The sequence below is a fragment of the Anas acuta genome, chromosome 8 (assembly GCF_963932015.1).
Source record: "Anas acuta chromosome 8, bAnaAcu1.1, whole genome shotgun sequence".
Classification (NCBI taxonomy): domain Eukaryota; kingdom Metazoa; phylum Chordata; class Aves; order Anseriformes; family Anatidae; genus Anas; species Anas acuta.
This window is the reverse complement of record NC_088986.1, coordinates 25772541-25792293: the sequence shown is the minus strand read 5'-3', so window position 1 is coordinate 25792293 and position 19753 is coordinate 25772541. Positions and strand designations below refer to the sequence as shown.

The window sequence follows — 19753 nt, the reverse complement described above, 5'->3', positions numbered from 1 at the left end:
TTGCTCAGATTTGAAGTATCCAGCTGTGACACAGCTGTTCATACAGTTATTCACCACTCTTTCAGGAATTATACATCACTATTGCACCAGAAATGTAGAAGTCTCCAATTTCTTGCCAGGGATGACTTAAATTCCACAACCATATTCAGTTTTATCTATATTATTATAACGTCAGCCAAACAGAGAACAGACAGCACTAAAAATATTAGTTGTCAGCCTGCACCAATCTTTCCCTTCTACTATTAGATTGTTGTAGTCACAGAGCAGTGTCTTCAACAGTTAATCATCATATTCTCACTGTCTTCACACAAAGTTGCAATTTTGGCATTACTGAAATGCAGTGAGACAGCAGAGTAGGAATTCCCAGCTGTAATCATGGATCAAGATGGGTGGAGTCTGTTGCTTGAGTATTTTGCTGAAGAGCTGTGATTTGTATTCCACTTCCCCATACTGGAATGTATTTGCAAAGGGTGTGAGAGGAACATTTAGCCTTAGATGGCAAATTGTCTTCTCAATTACAAATACAGCAACTAATATGATTTCAGATGTATAAAAAAGACTGGTTAACCAGCCTTAGTGACTTTTCACATAGCCAAATGGTAATTTTAAAATGCTTATGTTTATAAATGTACTTGATATTACCAGAATTTGTACACCATACAACTGCACAACTATTATGAGGGTAGATAATGTTGGTCTGTGAGTCATATTAATTTTACTCGTAAAAGAAAATGCTGAGATACATAAAAACCATATAAATTTCAGGATTAAAAACAAGCTAAATATCTATTAAGATATTAAGTTATATTTAATATATTTTATTTATATAATTATAAATATAATATATAAATTTATAATTATAAATAAATATAAATTTATTTAATATACTTAGTGTATTAAATTTCCTCTTAAATGTAGATTCCAGAGAATTACAGAAAATCCATTTTTAAGTAGGGAAATGCATGTCTAACTCATATTTTCTGTAATGAATGACACCCACATGTGGCAAGTTTTTATTTAAACCAACTATTGCTTGGGGAAGAACAGCTTCCAATAACAGCTGACTCTTCTCACGCTTTAAAATAATTTTTTAACAAAACCTACAGACTCCAAATACACATTCCAACTCCAGTCATTCTTACACTCCTGAATCAACTTACCTTTGTGATATGTAGTTTCTGAATTATATAGTCTGGACACATTTTACTTTCATTGATCTTCACAATAATGTCCCCGTATGTCGCAGAACCATTCTCCATTGATGGCCAGTACTGGGCACATTTGTTCTACAAAGATATGAAGTTAACTGGTGAGCAAGCATAACAGCAAACTGGCAGACGGTAGAGAGCTAAAAGGAAGTCTGATTTTAAATAGATAGCAACTTAGTATAGTTTTCCAGTTTCTCATAGGTCTTGTCCTCTCCTGAAAAGGTGGTCACTACTTAGGACATCACTGCCAAATAATTCCAAATATCCATGGAATGTAACTTGTAACATAAAGTGAATACTGTACAATAGTTGCACAGCAACACATTCTGTTTTCAGAAAAAAAAGGATGGATGGATGGATGGATGGACGGACGGACGGACGGACGGGTATTTCTCACCCTGTTTCCTTCCTCACAGCGAGTAACCATGACAATAATTGTTGCCTTCTGCTCCCAGATCATTCTCCAGAAATCATCCGTGGTTTCATCCTTGGGGCCTGGCAGGAGATATATTAAGGGATTTTTTCAGAGTCCAGCTATACAAAAGCGCCTTGTTGATATGTTTAGCCACACAGTCTGAAAAACTAACCAGAGATCATGCAAATAACAGCCACAGTTTTGCTTTCTTTATGACTGCAGCCATTAGGCTAAAATATTTTAAAAGTTGTATATATATGTCTGTGAAATCTGTATATATATCTGTGAATATCTGTACATATATATATCTGTGAAATATGAAAATCCCTTGCATAAAACTACACCTCATAAGAAATCAGACTGTGAAGTACAATTTGTTCATCTTCACAAAATTCCCAAAGTCAAATCTCATTGGCAATTTTTTTCACATTTAATTTCAAAATGTGAGCTTTTCCATTTTTCTTTAAATTCACTAATACTTTGTGACTACTTCCTAAGTGGTTGAATGAAGAAAACAGATTCTTTTAAGTTTAGAAATTACCTTGTGCAGCAATATATTTTCTTGGTTCCTTGAAGCCCTGTAAAAATGTACAACGTTATTCAACTTTTAAAAAGAAAACAAGAACATTTTTAAAAGATTTGCAAATTTAGAAATCAATTAAATATGCAACACTCCAATAATATCAAATACATTAAAAAGACTGAAAAAAATCAAATGGAAATCCTCAGAGTGTCTGATACATGAAATGTGCAGACCACAGGGTTTCTTCACAGGGTTTCTATAAATAGAAATCACTCACATCAATATGACTTGCATTGATATAGTCTGATCCTGGATCTCCTGGTATCTCAGAGAGCTCAACACGGTTATGGTCATCTGTTTAAAGTATTTAAACAAAATAATTATATTGTCTCAAAACACTGAGAAAACAAATATTTATAGAAAATTTATGCAAAAACTGTAATACTCACATGGAAGGATATCAATGTAACGGTTTTTGTTCTGATTATGGCTTTTTTTGGCCTCCCTTATTGAAAATTTAGTGAAAATTCTAGGAATACTCTGTAAAATACAATGTTTATTTAATTAGTAATCATGTACTTAAAAGAGCTACTTACAATCAAATACATATGAAAGAAATTTGCTGCTAAGAATCTGGAAGATAACATTCATACAATACTATTTCATGTATGTCTTCTATTTAAAATAAATGAAAAGTATTCTCCCTTAATTATGTATCTTCACAATTCTATATTATTTATATCTCCATGTCTAATTAGTGAAAGAGACTGTAGAAAGTTAACCTCAAAAAGTACTTTTGAACCACTCCAGAAAGATAAATAAAAAATATATTTCTTCATCTGATCATAAGAAGTACTTGGTAGCAAAATTAGCTGAAGCCATATTTGACCTCAGATGAGAATTCACTCAATTTTCTAGGTTCTTTGTTATTTATTTATAACTAGTGCATATCTAGTGCATATACTTTAGACATGCTCCTCAACAGAGTTTTTCCAACCACCTGGCTACAAATCTGTGGTATATTTTGAGCCAATGACAAACCTGAAATTCATCCAAGAAAAGTCTTCCTTCATCAGCAATCTTCCTCTTATATGTCTCCAACAATTTCTCAGAAGGTATTGGCTCTATGTTCAGAAGCTGTCTTTCATCATCTTTAACTGTGTAAATATGTTGAACATTTATTTTTACTGTCTTTTAAAATGTAAACTACATATCAGTAATGTAACGTGCTTCTCAAATGGTCAGTTAAATTAACAAAAAGATGAACCCGGTTATTTCAATTGAGTATATTTATTTTTCAAAAACTGTTGTTCACCAGACAATCTACAAGCAAACAGGTCCTGGGAATAACAGGCCTTGTTCAACTGTGGATGCATCAGAAGGAGGCCACAAGCAGGGACTTTGCATGAACAGCACTTTTGTACAAAGTGGCCGTTGTCATACTTGGGTCACAGCAACAGACAGCCCAAACACCCACAATAATTATGGGGGTGTACTTTAGTTCTAATCATTTCCTGGCAATGTTTAAATGGATTACTATACAAACAACCTGCTTAACATTTCTTTTGAAATATAACAATAAATGTTGCCTACTTTGCCTAATTTTCTCCAACTTATTCTGAGTTGATATAATATGTATTATCTTTTATAATAATGATTGAACAAGGCTTAACATCTCTAACTATTCACCTGTTGATTTTTCAGTTCAATTTCAAAGACTGTTTAAATAATTATGTGTATCTGAGCAAGTGGATTTGGGTATCAACACAGTATTACTCCCAATTTAATGTAATTAATTTTTGTGGGCTTGAATGTAATAAAAGATGTTTTCCTGAAGCTTTCTGGTATTGACTTAATCAGTTTTTCTTCATAAGCCTTGGAATCCTGCACAAAAAGCTACACATTATGTTTAGTTTCAGTCTTTGAAATTCTAAAGCCTTCAAAATTTATAGCGATAAAGTACTGCTTTATGTTAAAATTCTTGATTTTAAGAAGGTATAGGGAAACGGGAAATCTGGGGTAACATTTTTTTTTTTTAATGAAATAATACCAGTTTTTCAAACTGGTAAACTTTCAGTTTATTTAAGTATAAATACTTCTGGAATATATTTGAAGTTCAATATTTTAACACGTAGAGAAATACTGAATGTGTGTTTTGTTTGTTTGTTTTTCTCTAAAATAGGTTTTATTACGTCAGTATCTGTAATCTACATATAAAACCTAGAATGTAAACAATCCAAAAGTGGCAGTAAGACATGACTAATTTTATTTCCACCTGCTAAATATATAAAGATACTCACCTCCTACGAGGCTGATGTCTTCAGAAGAATTGCTGTAGAAAAGCAAAAGCATCTGTAAAAGCTTTGACTAGTAAGACATATCTGATGAGTTAAATAAATACAGTTTCATATATGAACACCCACCAAGACTGTTCAGTAAACAGACAGCATTACAAGCTCTTAGTGAAATAAAAGTGACACAGCTAGGACTTTCAGATCCTGTACAGAGATGCTTGGGATCCCTGCCCTACAATGAGCGCTATCACAGGGGAGAAGCAAGGGAGCTGCATCAAAGAGTCTTGCATAATTTTCATAGAATCATATCATAGAATGGCTTGGGTCAGAAGGGACCTTAAAGACCACCTAGTTCCAAACCCTCTGCCATGGGCGGGGATGCCACACACTAGTTCTGGTTGCCTCGTCCAACCTGGCTTTGAACACTTCGCTGTGGATGAGGCATCCACAACTTCTCTGGGAAGCCTGTTCCAGTGCCTCACTGGAGTGAGAATATCCTCCTAACATCTCATCTAAATCTTTTAGTTTAAAACCATTCCCCTTTGTCCCATCATTACCTGCCCAAGCAAAATTTGTTCTCCATCTTTTTTAGAAGCCTCCTTTAAGTATTGAAAAGCTGCAAAGAGGTCTCCCTAGAGCTTTCTCTTCAGGCTGAACAGCCCCAGCTCTCTCAGCCTTTCTTCATATGAAAAGTGCTCCTGGCCTCTGATCATCTTTGTGGCCCTCATCTGGACCTGCTCTAACAGCCCCACGTCCTTCTTGTGCTGGGGGTCCCAGACCTGGATGCAGCACTGCAAATGGGACCTCACAAGGGTAGAGTGGAGGGAGACAATCACCTTCTTACACCTGCTGGCCACTTTGTTTGGCATGTATTATTTTTAATACTTTTGATTTACTTTATGAAGGAAAGGTTTTGCAGATACTTGTGAATATTTTTTCACAAAAGTAGTAACAAAGCATATTGTTCTGGCAGATTAATTCTTCTGTGGCCTGAAAAAAGGTACGCTAGAGAGATTTTAAATCTTGTTCATTGTATTTGCATTGCCAGACAAACCACCAAGAGAGATTTTGATTTTTTTTTTTTTTTTTTTTTTTTTTTTTTGAAAGGATGAAAAGATGAGAGGATGTCTTTTCCATGTATTAGTGAAATATGAAACTTCTAACACTTTTGCACTATCTGTTGTGAAATATCTTTGAAAAATAAAAAATAACATTTTTATAAGGAAGGGAGAGAAATATGAAGCTTACCTAAGCTTTTTTTGGTGAAGATCATAGATTTTATACAGAACCAATAGCAAAGCAATTGATGTCACAACGATCAAGAACACCAAGAATATGATCAGGGCCCTAGAGTTATCTAGGAACAGGAAAAGAAAAATATATATTATTTTTCAAATAAATAATTAAGAGCATAAAAACTTTAATTTTTTTTTTTCTCTCTTTGTTTTTAAAAAATCTGTATACGGAACCAGCCTCTTTTTTTTTTTTTTTAATGAAAAGAACTAAGTAATTATTTTTAAATATTGAACTTAGGTTTGTTATTTCAAAGTTTAAAAATGGCAAGCTCACTGACAAGGAGAGAACTTTTTCATTAAGAATACTTTCACTTAAGGTCTTTATGCCCACCTGTCGAGATGCTACATCTCACTCACTGGCCTGGCATTGACATGGGCTGCGTGAGCTGTACATGTGAGCAGGGGAGCTGCCAGCTGCTCCTGATTTTCAAGGCTGTTACACTGTTTGACAGAGGGAATGTGGTGCCTCATCCCCCAGCTGCAGGACTGAATTATCCTGTGATCAGTTACTCATTATATGAAATACTATGTGAAGTCTTGTGTATTTGGTCAGAAAAAGATCTGTTCCTAAATTAATTTCTTAATTTACCTCTTTTTAGTCTTTTTTTTTTTTCCTGTCAGCTCTTGCCAGTGCTACAAGGACATTTCAGTAACATATTCTTCAAATAAAAACGTCTTTTATCCAATTTATTTTCTGATTTTGAATTGAGTTCAAAACAGGCCTTCTCATTTGGGAGCATCAATGACAGGTTCCCTGTGACCCTTACTGTTGATTAGACCCCAACAGCAAATATGAAGGTAAAGTTCCCAAAAAGTTTCAATGGAAAAAGCCTTCCAGGTGTATCAGTTACTCGAGATAAGTAATAAATAAAATTCTTATTTATTTATTTCTCTTGTCTATAATAGTTCCCATGTCTACAATGCTTGGACTTTCTCATGATTTTTGGCATTGGACACACAAACTCCATGGGAGTGGGGAATCCCTGACAACTCACACATGTTCAGCTCCTGAAACACAGTATCTGAACACAGGAAAACAATTCTAAAGTGAATAATATAAGTCAGAGGAATTAATTTCTAATCACATTAGAACGTTTCCTGAAGAAGCCACAGCTATTCTGAGTCATGTTTGGTGAATTGTCAACATCATTCATTACCTTAACGCTGAAGGTAATGTGTAAAAATATTCTTTTTTTTTTTTTTTTTTTTTTTTTTGAATGCAGAATAATTATTAACTATAAAAATAGGCAGATTGGATTTTTATTTAGAAACAATTGTAATGGAATTCACAATTTACACTATTACTCTATACTATGCTAAAGACAAAAAGTAAAAATGCCATATTTATTTACTTACATTTGGTTTTTATACTTCCTTTTACTGGGTTGCTTTCTTTTTCGCCATTAGACACACGGATCTGCATGCAGCAGGTGAGAATAATAACAATGTTAAGACATAGCAAGTAAAAATGCCTGCATAATTTGTTTCCAAAAGCAAAGAACTATGGGTCTTTGAAACACATCCATCTATTTTCAAAGAATAAACCTCATTGACAGCATGATCTGTTGTCAATCTTTATACAGCCCTTTACAGTGCATCTCAGATCTCCACTTATGTTACAGCAAGATCTAGATCCAGAAATGTGTGTATGACTGAATAAAAATGTTAGTGTAAGAGGAGAGACAGTTTACAAAGTCAAAATCAGATGCATCTCAACAGCAACAAAATCCCGTCTATCCCAAAGCAAATCTCTCAGCTCTGAAAAGTAACCAAGTGATATGTAATAGAACATCATTTTATTTGCCTCAACAGTAAATACCTAAATAGTTAACTGAATTGGATATTTTTAACCCAAGTTCCTGTACTGGAAATAATTAATTAAAGGTTAAATTATAAATGCCAAAGAAAACTTTTAAATAAGCTGCTTTCTTGCAACATTATCTTTTGGGTACTTTAACTGATACTAAAATACTGGCTTTGTTTAGATGTGTTCATATTTTGTATGCTATTTTACAATTAGCCATTATTTTTCATTTTCTTAATAGAAAGTCTGATTAGATCTAATAGGCAGCTGGACATTTGTGCATGAAAGATTTTACACTTGCTTGTGAAGAAAAATGAATCTTACGATTTTATGTAAAGATTTAGTACTGAACAGGAGAGAGTACTAGCAGGATTAAATAATTGTGATTTTAAAGCAGTCTCCTGAAGCAAATGAGCAGGAAGGGGAGGAGAAGGATTGGTGAATCCATTGAATTATTCGCTTCAGGCTGAGCTCTCTCTGAGCCTATCCCATCCCTGGAGAGAAATCTGGAAGGACCTTGCCTTCCACCTCTGTTCTAAAAGGCTGATGTGTCCTGGGGGCTGGTGGTTGCTGAGTTCTGCGGCTGGGAAGAAAAACATTTTCTGAGCAGTGGGTAAGTGGCAGCACCCAGAGGAGTAGCTGGGGCAGCAGGGAAATCAAGCAAGAAGCTTCTCCAACTGCAAAAGATAGAAACCCATTGCAGCAGTCAGTCAAAACCTCACTAAACCAAAAAGTGTTGTGGGTACCCTTCTGTTTATTCCCTGAACGATTCAGAAAGTAGGCAGAAGGAAATTGTGACATCTGCCAGCTTTCACAGGATATCTGTTTTTCTTGAGCCTCTTGACCCAGAATCTTTTCACTACTGTCTAAGGCCATAAGGCTTTCCCTGGTTTCTCCAGTAAGAATTGGGCAAAATATGTTCAAAGCACAAGCTAGTGTTTTGACACAACTGGAAGCCAACTTCTTGTCAGACAAGCTGCTCACTGCAAATTGTGGAGAAGGGCCTACAGGAACGTAAGTATTTTTGCTCCTATTGGAGATCATCTTCATTTTCCAAATACATAGCTTTCTGATCATAATCTGTAGGAGAAATATCGACAAAGGCTCAGAACAAAGTCTAGACTACAAAAGCTCTCTGACATGTCTCAGGAAGACATGAAGGGGGGAAAAAGTTTTTTAAAAAGGGGGAAAATGAGTGAAACTGGTTCCTAAGAGTAATAAACTGTCATTCCTACTGGTTACTTTCTAACCTAATGTTTCCTGAGATAAGCTGTCAGGACAAAAAGAAATACTCCAGCTGCCTACATTAAGGGATGGACACAAGGCCATTGGCTTCACAAACAAAAGCCAAAAGGATGAAATGCCTAGAAGATGACAACACAGTAGGAAGCCTCCAGGAAAGTGAAGCCTGTAAATAGGGAAATCAGAGGATGATATATTTTAGATGGATACATGGGCAGGTTTGTGAAAGGCTGGTGTAAAAACACATCACAAAAAGAATCCAAACTGCTTTATGATAACTAGTCCCTAAAACATTAGGGACAGCTGAAGAACAGTGCACAATGAAAAATTTTGAACAATTAATTTCAGAGCAATTATCTCAAGACTTAAGTTTCATATTTATTCTCTTTGATAGAAATGACAACCAGATATTCATTAAATGTGTTTTAAATATTGTAATATCAGATACATTTAAGACACCCAAATTTCTCACTGTCCCATGCTATTCAGCAAGTACTTTTCATGCTGTCAGAACTTATATGGAATAGCACATAAGGAATGTGCTACAGATGGACCATATTTGCCTTTTTCTCAAAGATCAAATATAATACACCTAAACAATGAAAATATATTTTTTTAGATGTTTAGCTTCATATGCTTACTTACCTCAAAGTCATAATGTGTTAAGTATGAGAGATCTGGTATTATAAAATCACAACGATCATCACTTTTGTTTTGACCATTCCAGGATAATACAAACTTTGTTTCTGCCCCATACACTTGTTGATTTTTGCAGGTAATCTTGACAGCATTATCACCGTCCAGATCTAGATCGAAGTCAACCACCGGATCTGGTACTATTTATAAAAGAAGTGTTACTCCTTCCATTCTCATAACTCAAAACCAAATATTTTAATAACCACATGGGTTCATGTCTGTTATCTTCTCTCTTAATAATGTCATACATTTGCTTCCTTAAAAATTTCAGTCACAATTTAACAATACGAATAAAATCAATGCTGGGTTAATCATAGCCTTATCCAAGCTAGAAAAGCTGTAAAGAGGAGCTGAAGCAGCTAGGAGGACCAGAACTCTACCAACAGTCAGGCTGCCAAAGATAATAAGATGGCAACTTCACCTCTTGCTACTGACACCACTTTCTCATTTCAGGAACATAAGACAACAAACGAAACATGGGAACAAACAAATTTTTCAGTGTAAGTCAATGTCTAAGTTTCAAAGCTGCTGTAACTTGATTTTCCTATGAGAACTTACTGGTGTATTTTGCAAAAGTATTCTTTTGCTACAAGTGTCACCTTGTCCTAAAATGCCAAAAAACAAACAAACAAAAAAAAAAAAACAACAGAAACTTTTTACTTTTTAATGATTATAAATCTGTTAAGGTGAATTTGTTTCCTAGCTCTGATTTTGTATGTTGCAGCAAAAGGCTTTGAGACTGGGGACGTGGGATCTTTCCTTGAAAGTTTTTTAACCCTTTCAGAAAGTCAGGAAGTAAATAACCTTCAGCAAGCCAGTATATATATATATAAAAAAAAAAAAAAAAAAAAAAAAAAAAGGAGATTTCATCTAGGAGCTAGCAGGACATATGACTTGGCTGGGCAGGTGGCAGTTGCTCACTTTTCTGTACAGGGCAAGTTTGTGAGTTTTCTACTCAGTATGCTGCTGAAAAAGCTGTGGCGAGGAGAAAGTGAGCATTTCTTGAGGGAATGTGTTTGTTGAGGTCAGAAAATATTTTACAAAATGTCATTTTTTCTAGTCCCAAGGAGTTAGGCTCTAATGATATATTCTTCTCTTCAAGAAATAAAACTCGCAGTATCAGATTGATCATGTTATCTGCTGCTGTATGTTTACATACATGGAGAATGTGTAATACCATTAACTCATGAAGGCAAGCAAAATCTTACTTCCTCAAAATATAAGAGAACCATGTGTTTTTTTGTTTTGATTTGATTTTCTAGACCCTTAAACTTGTGTCATGGAACACAATCTCCACCCAAGGTATTAAAATATGAGTATATCCCCAGAAAGTGGGGTCTCCAAAATGCAAATATGCTCATACTAGATAAATCATAACTATAAATAAATAATCATAAATCACAAAAAAATAATCGTGCTCATATTAGGACTGTTTAAAAATTAAATACATTTTTCAGTTTTGGTTACAGTTAAGTCTCCGATCAAATATATTACATTATCAATGCATCCATTTACCAGTTGTTTATTTCTCTATGGGGCTTCAGGTGATAATTTTGATCTCCATATTGTTCCAAATAGAATTTAAAACTTGTTAACCCAGTTATTCCCAGAGTAATAGGGAAATTCCATTGTTTTCAAGGATATTTATATTTTATATTTAAAACTGGATGCAAAAGCTCTGTATATTCCAAAGAGAGATAGGATTCAAAATTCAAAATAATAGTCTGTCAGAACTATTTCCCAAAGACCTAGTGAAACAAATTTAATAACAACAGGAGTCAGATTCAGTGTTCTTATATATCCATATCTACGTACTTTCCAGAAGTGCTAAAAGCAATGAAAGATTTTTATTTTTTCCTAATATTAGGAAAACAACAATAACAAAACACACACCCACAAAAAAATATACATGCACACACATAAAAAGCCTACCATCACTAACACAAAAATAATGCTTTATTTTTCACTAAAAGGTAATTTTTGATTTTTCAGTGCAATAAAGAAAATATCGATTTAGTATCCTAGCAGGTATTTTCCCTGCTAGGATATTTTCCATTATATTTTCCCTGTAATTGTACCTCTCTCTTAGATGAGCCTAGAGGTGGTGGAACTAGAGCTAAAAAAAAAGTACTGGAATAAATTGGAGAAACTTTTTTTTTTTCTCAAAGAAAGAATGAGAACAGTGAGAGCCCCTACATCTGAAGATAACAAGGAACAAATAAACAAATAAATAATAATAATAATTTAAAAACAAACAAACAAACAAACAAAAAAAAAACACTAAAATAACTCCAGCCCCCCTTCCAAACTAACAAACTAATTAAATGGCAACAATAAATTAGGAAGTAGTAATGTCTGCATCTGAAAATTAGTAAATATCTTTAAAATCTGTATTTTTTCAGCTCTTCTTGTAGTTATACTGATAGAACATGTATGTGAAACAAAGAATCGTGGCCAAGGGGACAGGCTTTCCATAGAGGACAGACCTTTCTGACAGCACAATGCTAGGTATGCTTTTTGGCTATAACCTAATGAGGAGTCTTAGAATTTGACTGCCAAACTAACTGAAACACAGTACAGATATTAGTATTGGTGTATCCTTGGCCATGCAGGTCTGCTTAGAGCAACCAGGCAGCTACAGAAGAGAAGGTACATTCTGCACATCTTTTTAGCTTTCATTCCACAAAGATGTTTTTCTTTCTCTTTTTTGCATAATTTGAATGTTCTCTTTACAGGAAGACATAAAGCTTTCTAGAGTCTTCTAAAAAAATCCAAATGAACACAGATATTTTGAAAAGTCTAGTATAGATAAAAACAGTAAATGAATAAATTAAAAATAGATTAACATTAAATAATTAGAAATGAAACACTAATGACATAAATGTTAGTAAAAAAAAAAATCTAATGTTAATCGATTTATCAAGTAGTAGTAATAACATATATAAAAATGTAAAGTACAATAAGAAAGTACATATTTCCTGTGTTAGGGTCAACCTTGACCTTAACAGTTAGCAAACAAGACTTACCTCCTGGTTTTGTTCTAGAGTTGGTTTTGTTCCATTTTCCCACAATTTTTTCCTGATGTATGCCTTTTATATATGCAGCTACAGACACACTAAATTTGGCATAAGCTGTAAAGTTATCACAAGTAAACTCAGTCGTTTTTTCTATGTCAATTATACCTTAAAAAAAAAAAAAAAAAAAAAAAAAAAAAAAAAAAGATATGTTAGGAGCACAGAAACTCTCTCACCTCATCAGAGCTACCTAAAACCACTGTTGTGTGATTCCATTTTAATTACTTTGTCCTAAGGAGGCTTGGTTGGTTTGTCCTGCTCATTAATGCTAAGTGAAGGCTCAGGAAGAAGAATACATATATTCCCCAAACAAACAGGTAGGAAGTTGAGTTTTTTTGTTTGTTTTGTTTTGTTTTACATCCTCAGTATGTCATTAAGACAAGCATAATTAAAAACTAATGTAAGGCACATAGACAAAGAGAAGCTGGTACTTTCTTCTGTGTTCAGCTTGGGAAGAGGTTACTAGATGTCCAAAGTCACTCTGCACGCTGGACAAGCTTGTTCTAGTAATGATGCAGGAGATGCCACCTGTTTTCAGTGGTGGCAAGCAGGACAGAAAGGTATTGCCCAAGGAGCAGCATGAGCAAAGCTACTACAAACACTGCTTTGGTGGCCTGGGGAATTGAGGAGCAATGGCTTTTTGATGTCTCCACGAAGCACAGATGCTTCAGATGAGACCTCCTCACACCCAAGCATACTACCTAGGTCTCCTACATTGGCCAAGCCAGACCAACCACAGAAACAGCACATACATGTATGAAAGGAGAGAATGCTTAGTAGAAGACAAGTACCTGGCTTTACCTCTGTAAGCATGAATATGCCACCCTCTGTACTTAGGACTCCCTGACTTTTACATACATTAATGTTACACAGAAGGCAGTTCCCTTTCTGCTCTTGTCACCATTTCAGTAAGTGTACACAGATCCATAGTCCTCCTTAGAAATTCCTGTCGTCCTTCTTGAAGGAATAAATAGGTTCAGTGTTGCTTTACTAGAACCCATCAAGCTTACTATGTTAAGCTGAAACAGGGAAGAAAAATCCTAAGGGAAGAAAACTGCTAAAATAAAAAATAAAAAAAAAATAAAAAGGTTTTCACCTAGAATAATTATTCCACTTCTCCACAAACTTCTGATTTGTGAAAAATTAAAACTATTAGATGAGAATCTTCTCTGAGAATAAACGAACAAGCTATGGGTGCATTTTCTGAGGCAGACAATGCCATTCTAAAAACTGATCAGGCAACTGATGATCTTGTCACATTTTAATACAAGATACTTGAGAAATGAAAGATGACAGTGATGTCCTGAAATGATAACCTAAATAACCACATAGTTGAATTGAAGCAGCCTCAAAGTAAAGAAACTTTTAAAAAAGGTTTGTAGAACAACAATAATAATAATTTAGTGTTTTTACTGGACATTTTTAAGAAATTCCAATATGTTTAGACACTGCCTCATGCTTGGTGCCCACTAAATAAAAACTAAATAAAACATGTGAGGAATTATTTTGTACCAACAGAGGATATACTTACTGCTGTTATCAGTGCCATTGCAGTTTATATAATAGCCACGTATAAGAGTTTCCGGAGTCTTGCTGGGTGGTGTCCATTTAACTGTTACATTATTGACATAAATTTCTACTGTAAGATCTCCTGGTGCTTCTGGAGCTGTTTGTTTGTTTTGTTGTTTAAAAAAAAAAATGGATGGGAGGGAAAAGTTAGAATGAAAATGCAAAATATTCCGTTTTATTTCTATTTTAATTAAACTCAATTTCATTGGATATTAAAGCAAGATAGCAGTAAAGTAAGATTTTGCATAGTCTATTTCATTCAGAGAAATTATACACAATTATAGAGTACATACAACAGCATCAAATTAGAGTAATTTCATAAATTTAATCAATTCAGGATATAGGTGAATACAGCAACATCACATCTTACTAAAATTCTTCAACAATTCCAATTATTATACATTGTTTTGATTTCCTTATAATTTTAACCAACTTTAAATTTCTATCCTGAAATTTTCTTTGCAGGTTTCTTGATTTAAGGTGATTTTCTGTTTAATTGATAAAATAATGCTAAGCCATTTCCAAGGACAATACTGTATAATACTTTATCATTTTATCTGGAGACATTCTTTGCAATTATTCTATCATCTTTCTTCACAAGCAAGAGTTTGATATTTGTTTTTCTCTAGGGCTGCAATTTTTTTATTCTTTTGTCTTCACTTTCATTGAAAATTGCTTACATTTTGCCACTTTCTCATCCTTAAGAATAAAAAGTCACAGTCTCTTAGGGAAGAAGAGGAAGGTTTGAGACTGCAGGTCTGAGCCTGAGGTTGGAGGGAGAAAGGACAACTGTGACTGTGGTCAAAGAACTACCATAAATACAGGAGATGAGGTGATAAGAGCTGGAGAAGAACCTGAGACTGGCTGAGCATGCTGCTCAAAATTTATCTTCATCCTCCAGGAAGCACAGACAGTTGGATTTGCAATGGGTGTTTCTAGAAATATGTGGAATGCAAAGCAAAATTAAGCATTATACTTGCCATCATATTCTGTTTCTATATCGAAGGAATCGAGGTCAAACTCTTCTCCAGAATACTCTACTGTATGTTTGCATTTGTAAGGACGGTTGAGTGTAAAATTGGTCATTAATACGCAAGATCCATCTGACTGCCAAGATGTTTCTGGAAAAGTAGACACAAAAATGGCTTACCCATATTTTTCACAACTCTAAAAATATATCATATATCTGAAAGTATATCAAATCATATCTAAAAATATATTATACCATCTTAACTAGGATTTTATCTACCATATTTATTCAACATAATTTTTAGTACACTACCAGAATATCCAAAACAGAAAAGCGTACGACTTAGTGAACCCAAGTGACTGAGTTCTAGGTTCTTTTACATCAATTCAGTTTGCATAAATCATTACTTTCCATCTAACACTCCTATTTTTATATCCCTTTTACATTGTGGACCCCAAAGCTGCACACAGTACTCAAGGTGAGGCCATACCAATGCTAGGCAGAGTGGGACAATCACTTCTTTCAAGTGATTAGCTATATATTGCTTAACACACCCCACAATGTGGTTGGCCTTTTTGGCAACCAGGCCATATTGTTGACCTGTTTGACCTGTTTTGAGCTTACCATCAACCAAAACCCCCAGATCCCTCTCTAGAGGGTTGCACTGCAGCAACTTGTTCCCCAGACTATATATACACCTAGGATTACACCATCCCAGGTGCAAAATCCAGCATTAAATTTCATACAATTGATGATTGTCCAATGCTCTATTCTATCAAGATCTCTCTGCAAGACCTGTCTACCCTCAAGGCAAGTGACAGCTCCTCCAGTTTAGTATCATCTGCAAACGTACTTGGTATGCACACAACTCCTGTGTCCAGGTCATTGATAAAAACATTGAAGAGAATATTTGTCGTGCATTTTTCTAGAACATGGGGATATGGAGCGTACATATCTTCTTTACCACACCATTTGCCTTTAAGCTGATGTTTTCTCGGTCTCCAAGGCTGGCAAGCTCCAAGCACAGAGTGTCTGTACTCAGCTATTCACGAGCCTGCAGAGCCAGCTGCCCACTTTGTCTGCAAGGGAGCAGCTCACAGGAGACACTCGGATTTCCAAGTTCTCAGCTCCCCTTCCAGGCATCAAGCAGGAGCTCAACACCTCCGAAAGTCTGCAATTTGTGAAGCTGGTAAACTAAAGGAATGAGCTCTCTGGGCTTGAACTCTCCCCCAGATCTTCTGCAGTGTGTGGAATGGTAGTTCCTAACCTGCCCACTCCAGAAATTCTGAACATCTCTTCCCTCATGCTGGCACAATTAATGAAACCTGCCAGTCTCATCCAAAGACAACATCTATATTGCTTAATAAATAAACAAATAAATAAATAAGCATTTTAAATTATGTTAGAAGTGTCTTACCTTCACAGCTAACACTCACATTACTACAGGCACGTAAGCAACCTTCATCTGAGGTATTGTTTTTAAAACAGAACTGTACAGATGTGCTGTTAAGAATCTTCTTTTCTAAAGAACAGTGGCTTTTATCTAGAAAGGATTAATATTAAATAGCAATGTGACATTAGTTGTATTGATTCTTTAAATATCGATTTGTTCTTATATTTGTTAATTTGTTCTGCAATATGAAGATATAATTGGCACAAAATGATATGCAAAGAATTTAACAAGAAGATGAAATTTAAAAAGTATTCATTAGACAAAAATGATTGTTGTATTCATATCATAAATGAAACTTTCAATTCAACAAAAGCAATAACTTTAGTGAACAAAACATCCAACATAGATAGTAGCTCTCAAGTGCTGGCCAGCCTTGTTATTGCTAGCCATGCTGCATATGACTGATGCAGATGAAGTTCACTTTTCCTTTACAATGAAAAAATTGTATTTTTTACATGAAAACCTCTGTCTGATTCTCTGTAAAAACAAGAATAGACTATGAAGTCCATGAAAGCGTTATTACTGCGTGTGGAAGGAAGGAAGGAAGGAAGGAAGGAAGGAAGGAAGGAAGGAAGGAAGGAAGGAAGGAAGGAAGGGAGGGAGGGAGGAAGGGAATTACTAAGACCCTTCTATACCTACCAGGTGGAATAATTATACTTTTGCATGTGTGGTTGTTAGATGTAAGTTTATATATTTTGCATCTGTTAAGTTTTGCTGTGTTGTTGTTGACATCCACCCGTGACTTCATGTCACCATTGAACAAAATATATTCTGTGTTGTTTTTGAGATTCTTCAGTGTAACTTCAACCATGTTTTTCTCGTCTGTTCCATTTCCTATGATGGGGGATATATTAGCATCTAAAAGAGAAGGATAAAAAAGCAAACAATCATTTTATGACAATTTTAAGGACTCTTAAATGTTTTGTGGTATCTGGTATCCCCAGCATCACAGGTGTTAAAGAATCAGAAAATACAGCAAAATTGCCTCGTTTATTTTTAATGTTATTTGTTACCTTAAAAATATTTAAAAGAGAAAATGTCCTTAGGAAAATATTGTTTTAAGTCATTCTCTAGTAAGGGAAACCAAAGAATTAAAAAGATTAACATTCCAGAATTACTTTTTTTTTTTTTTTTTTAATTTAAAACGTCAATTCAAAGTGAAATATTTTATTCTGACACATTGAATCCTTTGTTTGTCCAGAAATTTCATATTTTCTCATTTAAAACATTTCATAACCATTAAATAATAAAAGCCACTTCTGAAAACCAGAGAGGGGACAGCTCTCTCATTTTGAAGAAAGAGAAACCAATATCCAAGCTTTGGATTTACTATAGTTATGAACTGCAGTTTGCAGCATGTGTTCATTGGCAGTATGGGGAAAAGTTAGAGAGAGCCTAGTTGAATGAAAGCAGATCTCTTCTGCAGCCCTTACATCGACAACCTAGTTTAAAGGTAATTCAACAGGACTCTAAATGAAGATGAGAAGACCAGAACTGTTAATAACTTTAATGCAAATCTTTCAGAAGCATGAGACAGTTTATAAAGCAAATTGAAATGGTAGCTCATTTGTTTTGGTGATAAATTTTCCCTGAGTTTACTGATATGTTCAAATATCAGGGCTGAGATAAATAAGGGGTTTGGTTCTTACCACAAGGTTCTTCAGTTGGCACTGAGGGACTTTCTATAAGAAAAGAAAACAAAATGAAAGTGTACTTCAGCAAGTATGATTTTCACAGAGCATTAGAGGAAGACAACTGGTACTGCCTAAACTGATACTCTTCATTCAACACGTTACAAGTAATTGTATTCAGCACCCTATTCGTATTTGAAAAAGGGGCCACATACATACCAATTCTTCTACAAGCTATTTTAGTCATGTGCATTTCATCATTCTACAATGATACCAAACTGTTTTTTCATACTATTTCAGCATACAAAGTTACACAAGAATATTCCAAAATCACGTTCTCGCAGTGGTATGATAAGCTACAGCAGTTTGCTGGGATACGAATGCTATGGAATGCCTAAGCGAGCACTTTCCAATGTCACCAAAGAAACACATTTTATCTACTTTATGCATAGTTACTCGTGTATCTGGAAACAGACTAATTCAAGAGTACAGATCGTTTTACAGCTATTGTTACACTGGAACATCCAGAAGAAATTAAGAGCTGGTATTTAGGAAATCTGTACGGAAGCTTGTGCAAAAAAAACTTCATCCTGCAACCAATTATTTAAAATATACTAAGGTGTGAGTACTATCAAAAGACAGATATCTAATTTTCTTCACAGAAGTGTCTTGGATTTGTCTATTCCCTCTGGCCTAGGAACTGGATGGCTGAGCAGTGCCCCTAATGAGAGGGTTAGCTAAGAGGGGCCAAGATGGCTCAGGGCAGGAGACCCACAGGTAGAAGCTAAGCTCAGTCTGTGAAAGAAGACAGCTAATGACAGCCTACAGCTACTTGAAGAGCAGTTATGAAGATGACAGGAGACAAACACCTGGATGTACTTTACTCAAACACACACACCCACCTCAATGACCTGAATAATTCCTTACAGCACAACTGCCACAACAATACATGTAAATGCTTCATATATTAGGCCCCAAGAAAATATTAATGCTGAGTGAAACAACAGGGAAGCCATTGGAAAACAGAAGTTCACAGGTTGCTGGATGTAATCTCATGTTTTTGCTGCTTTAGCAAACTTCTATGAGTAACGAGGAGAGTAATATTGACTGAGTAATTGGACAGATTCACTTTCCTACCATGACACTCCATGGAAACAGTTTATGTTTTTCACTTCCTTAACAAGCAGTAAATTTGGTGCCTCTAATCCTACTCTTAAAATATTAATAATATTCCTTAAAAAAAAAAAAACACCTTAAGTTTGATGCAGTTGTATGCCTACTTGCATACCTAATTTGTATGACTTAAAAATATATATCAAGATTATTTATTTCATTCTAACACATTTTCTGTGGTTGCAGTGTGATAATTGCGACAACTGTGTGCAAGTTTGTCACCTATTGTATGACTGGGGGTGGTCCCCGTGCTTGCTGGCATGCTGACTGGTGAGGTGGTGCTGTGCAAGGATGTTGTTTTGTTATCATCTGTAAGGAAATAAACAATATATCAGCATTAAAAAAAGCAAAATTCACTATTTCATATGGCTACATCATCAGTAATGTCTTACGCTACACTCCCTCC

General features: G+C 34.9%; 1 protein-coding gene across 13 annotated transcripts in view; it reads right to left on the bottom strand.

Annotated features, from left to right (window-relative positions):
* The window catches only part of PTPRC (protein tyrosine phosphatase receptor type C), a 63801-nt gene that overhangs the window by 8753 nt on the left and 35295 nt on the right, over positions 1-19753 (bottom strand). For 9 of the 13 annotated variants that reach the window (XM_068690075.1, XM_068690079.1, XM_068690077.1 and 6 more), the window contains 17 exons: positions 19570-19656; positions 18193-18225; positions 17183-17401; positions 16508-16633; positions 15101-15241; positions 14083-14217; positions 12504-12659; positions 9427-9617; positions 7092-7152; positions 5689-5797; positions 4447-4478; positions 3188-3303; positions 2596-2686; positions 2424-2500; positions 2165-2201; positions 1606-1703; positions 1161-1286 (listed from right to left, as the gene is read on the bottom strand). In XM_068690075.1, coding sequence (XP_068546176.1) covers positions 1161-1286; positions 1606-1703; positions 2165-2201; positions 2424-2500; positions 2596-2686; positions 3188-3303; positions 4447-4478; positions 5689-5797; positions 7092-7152; positions 9427-9617; positions 12504-12659; positions 14083-14217; positions 15101-15241; positions 16508-16633; positions 17183-17401; positions 18193-18225; positions 19570-19656 — 1835 coding nt within the window. The remainder of the gene's footprint in view (positions 1-1160; positions 1287-1605; positions 1704-2164; positions 2202-2423; positions 2501-2595; positions 2687-3187; positions 3304-4446; positions 4479-5688; positions 5798-7091; positions 7153-9426; positions 9618-12503; positions 12660-14082; positions 14218-15100; positions 15242-16507; positions 16634-17182; positions 17402-18192; positions 18226-19569; positions 19657-19753) is intronic. The other 4 variants (XM_068690081.1, XM_068690084.1, XM_068690085.1 and 1 more) reach the window with 1 other exon arrangement.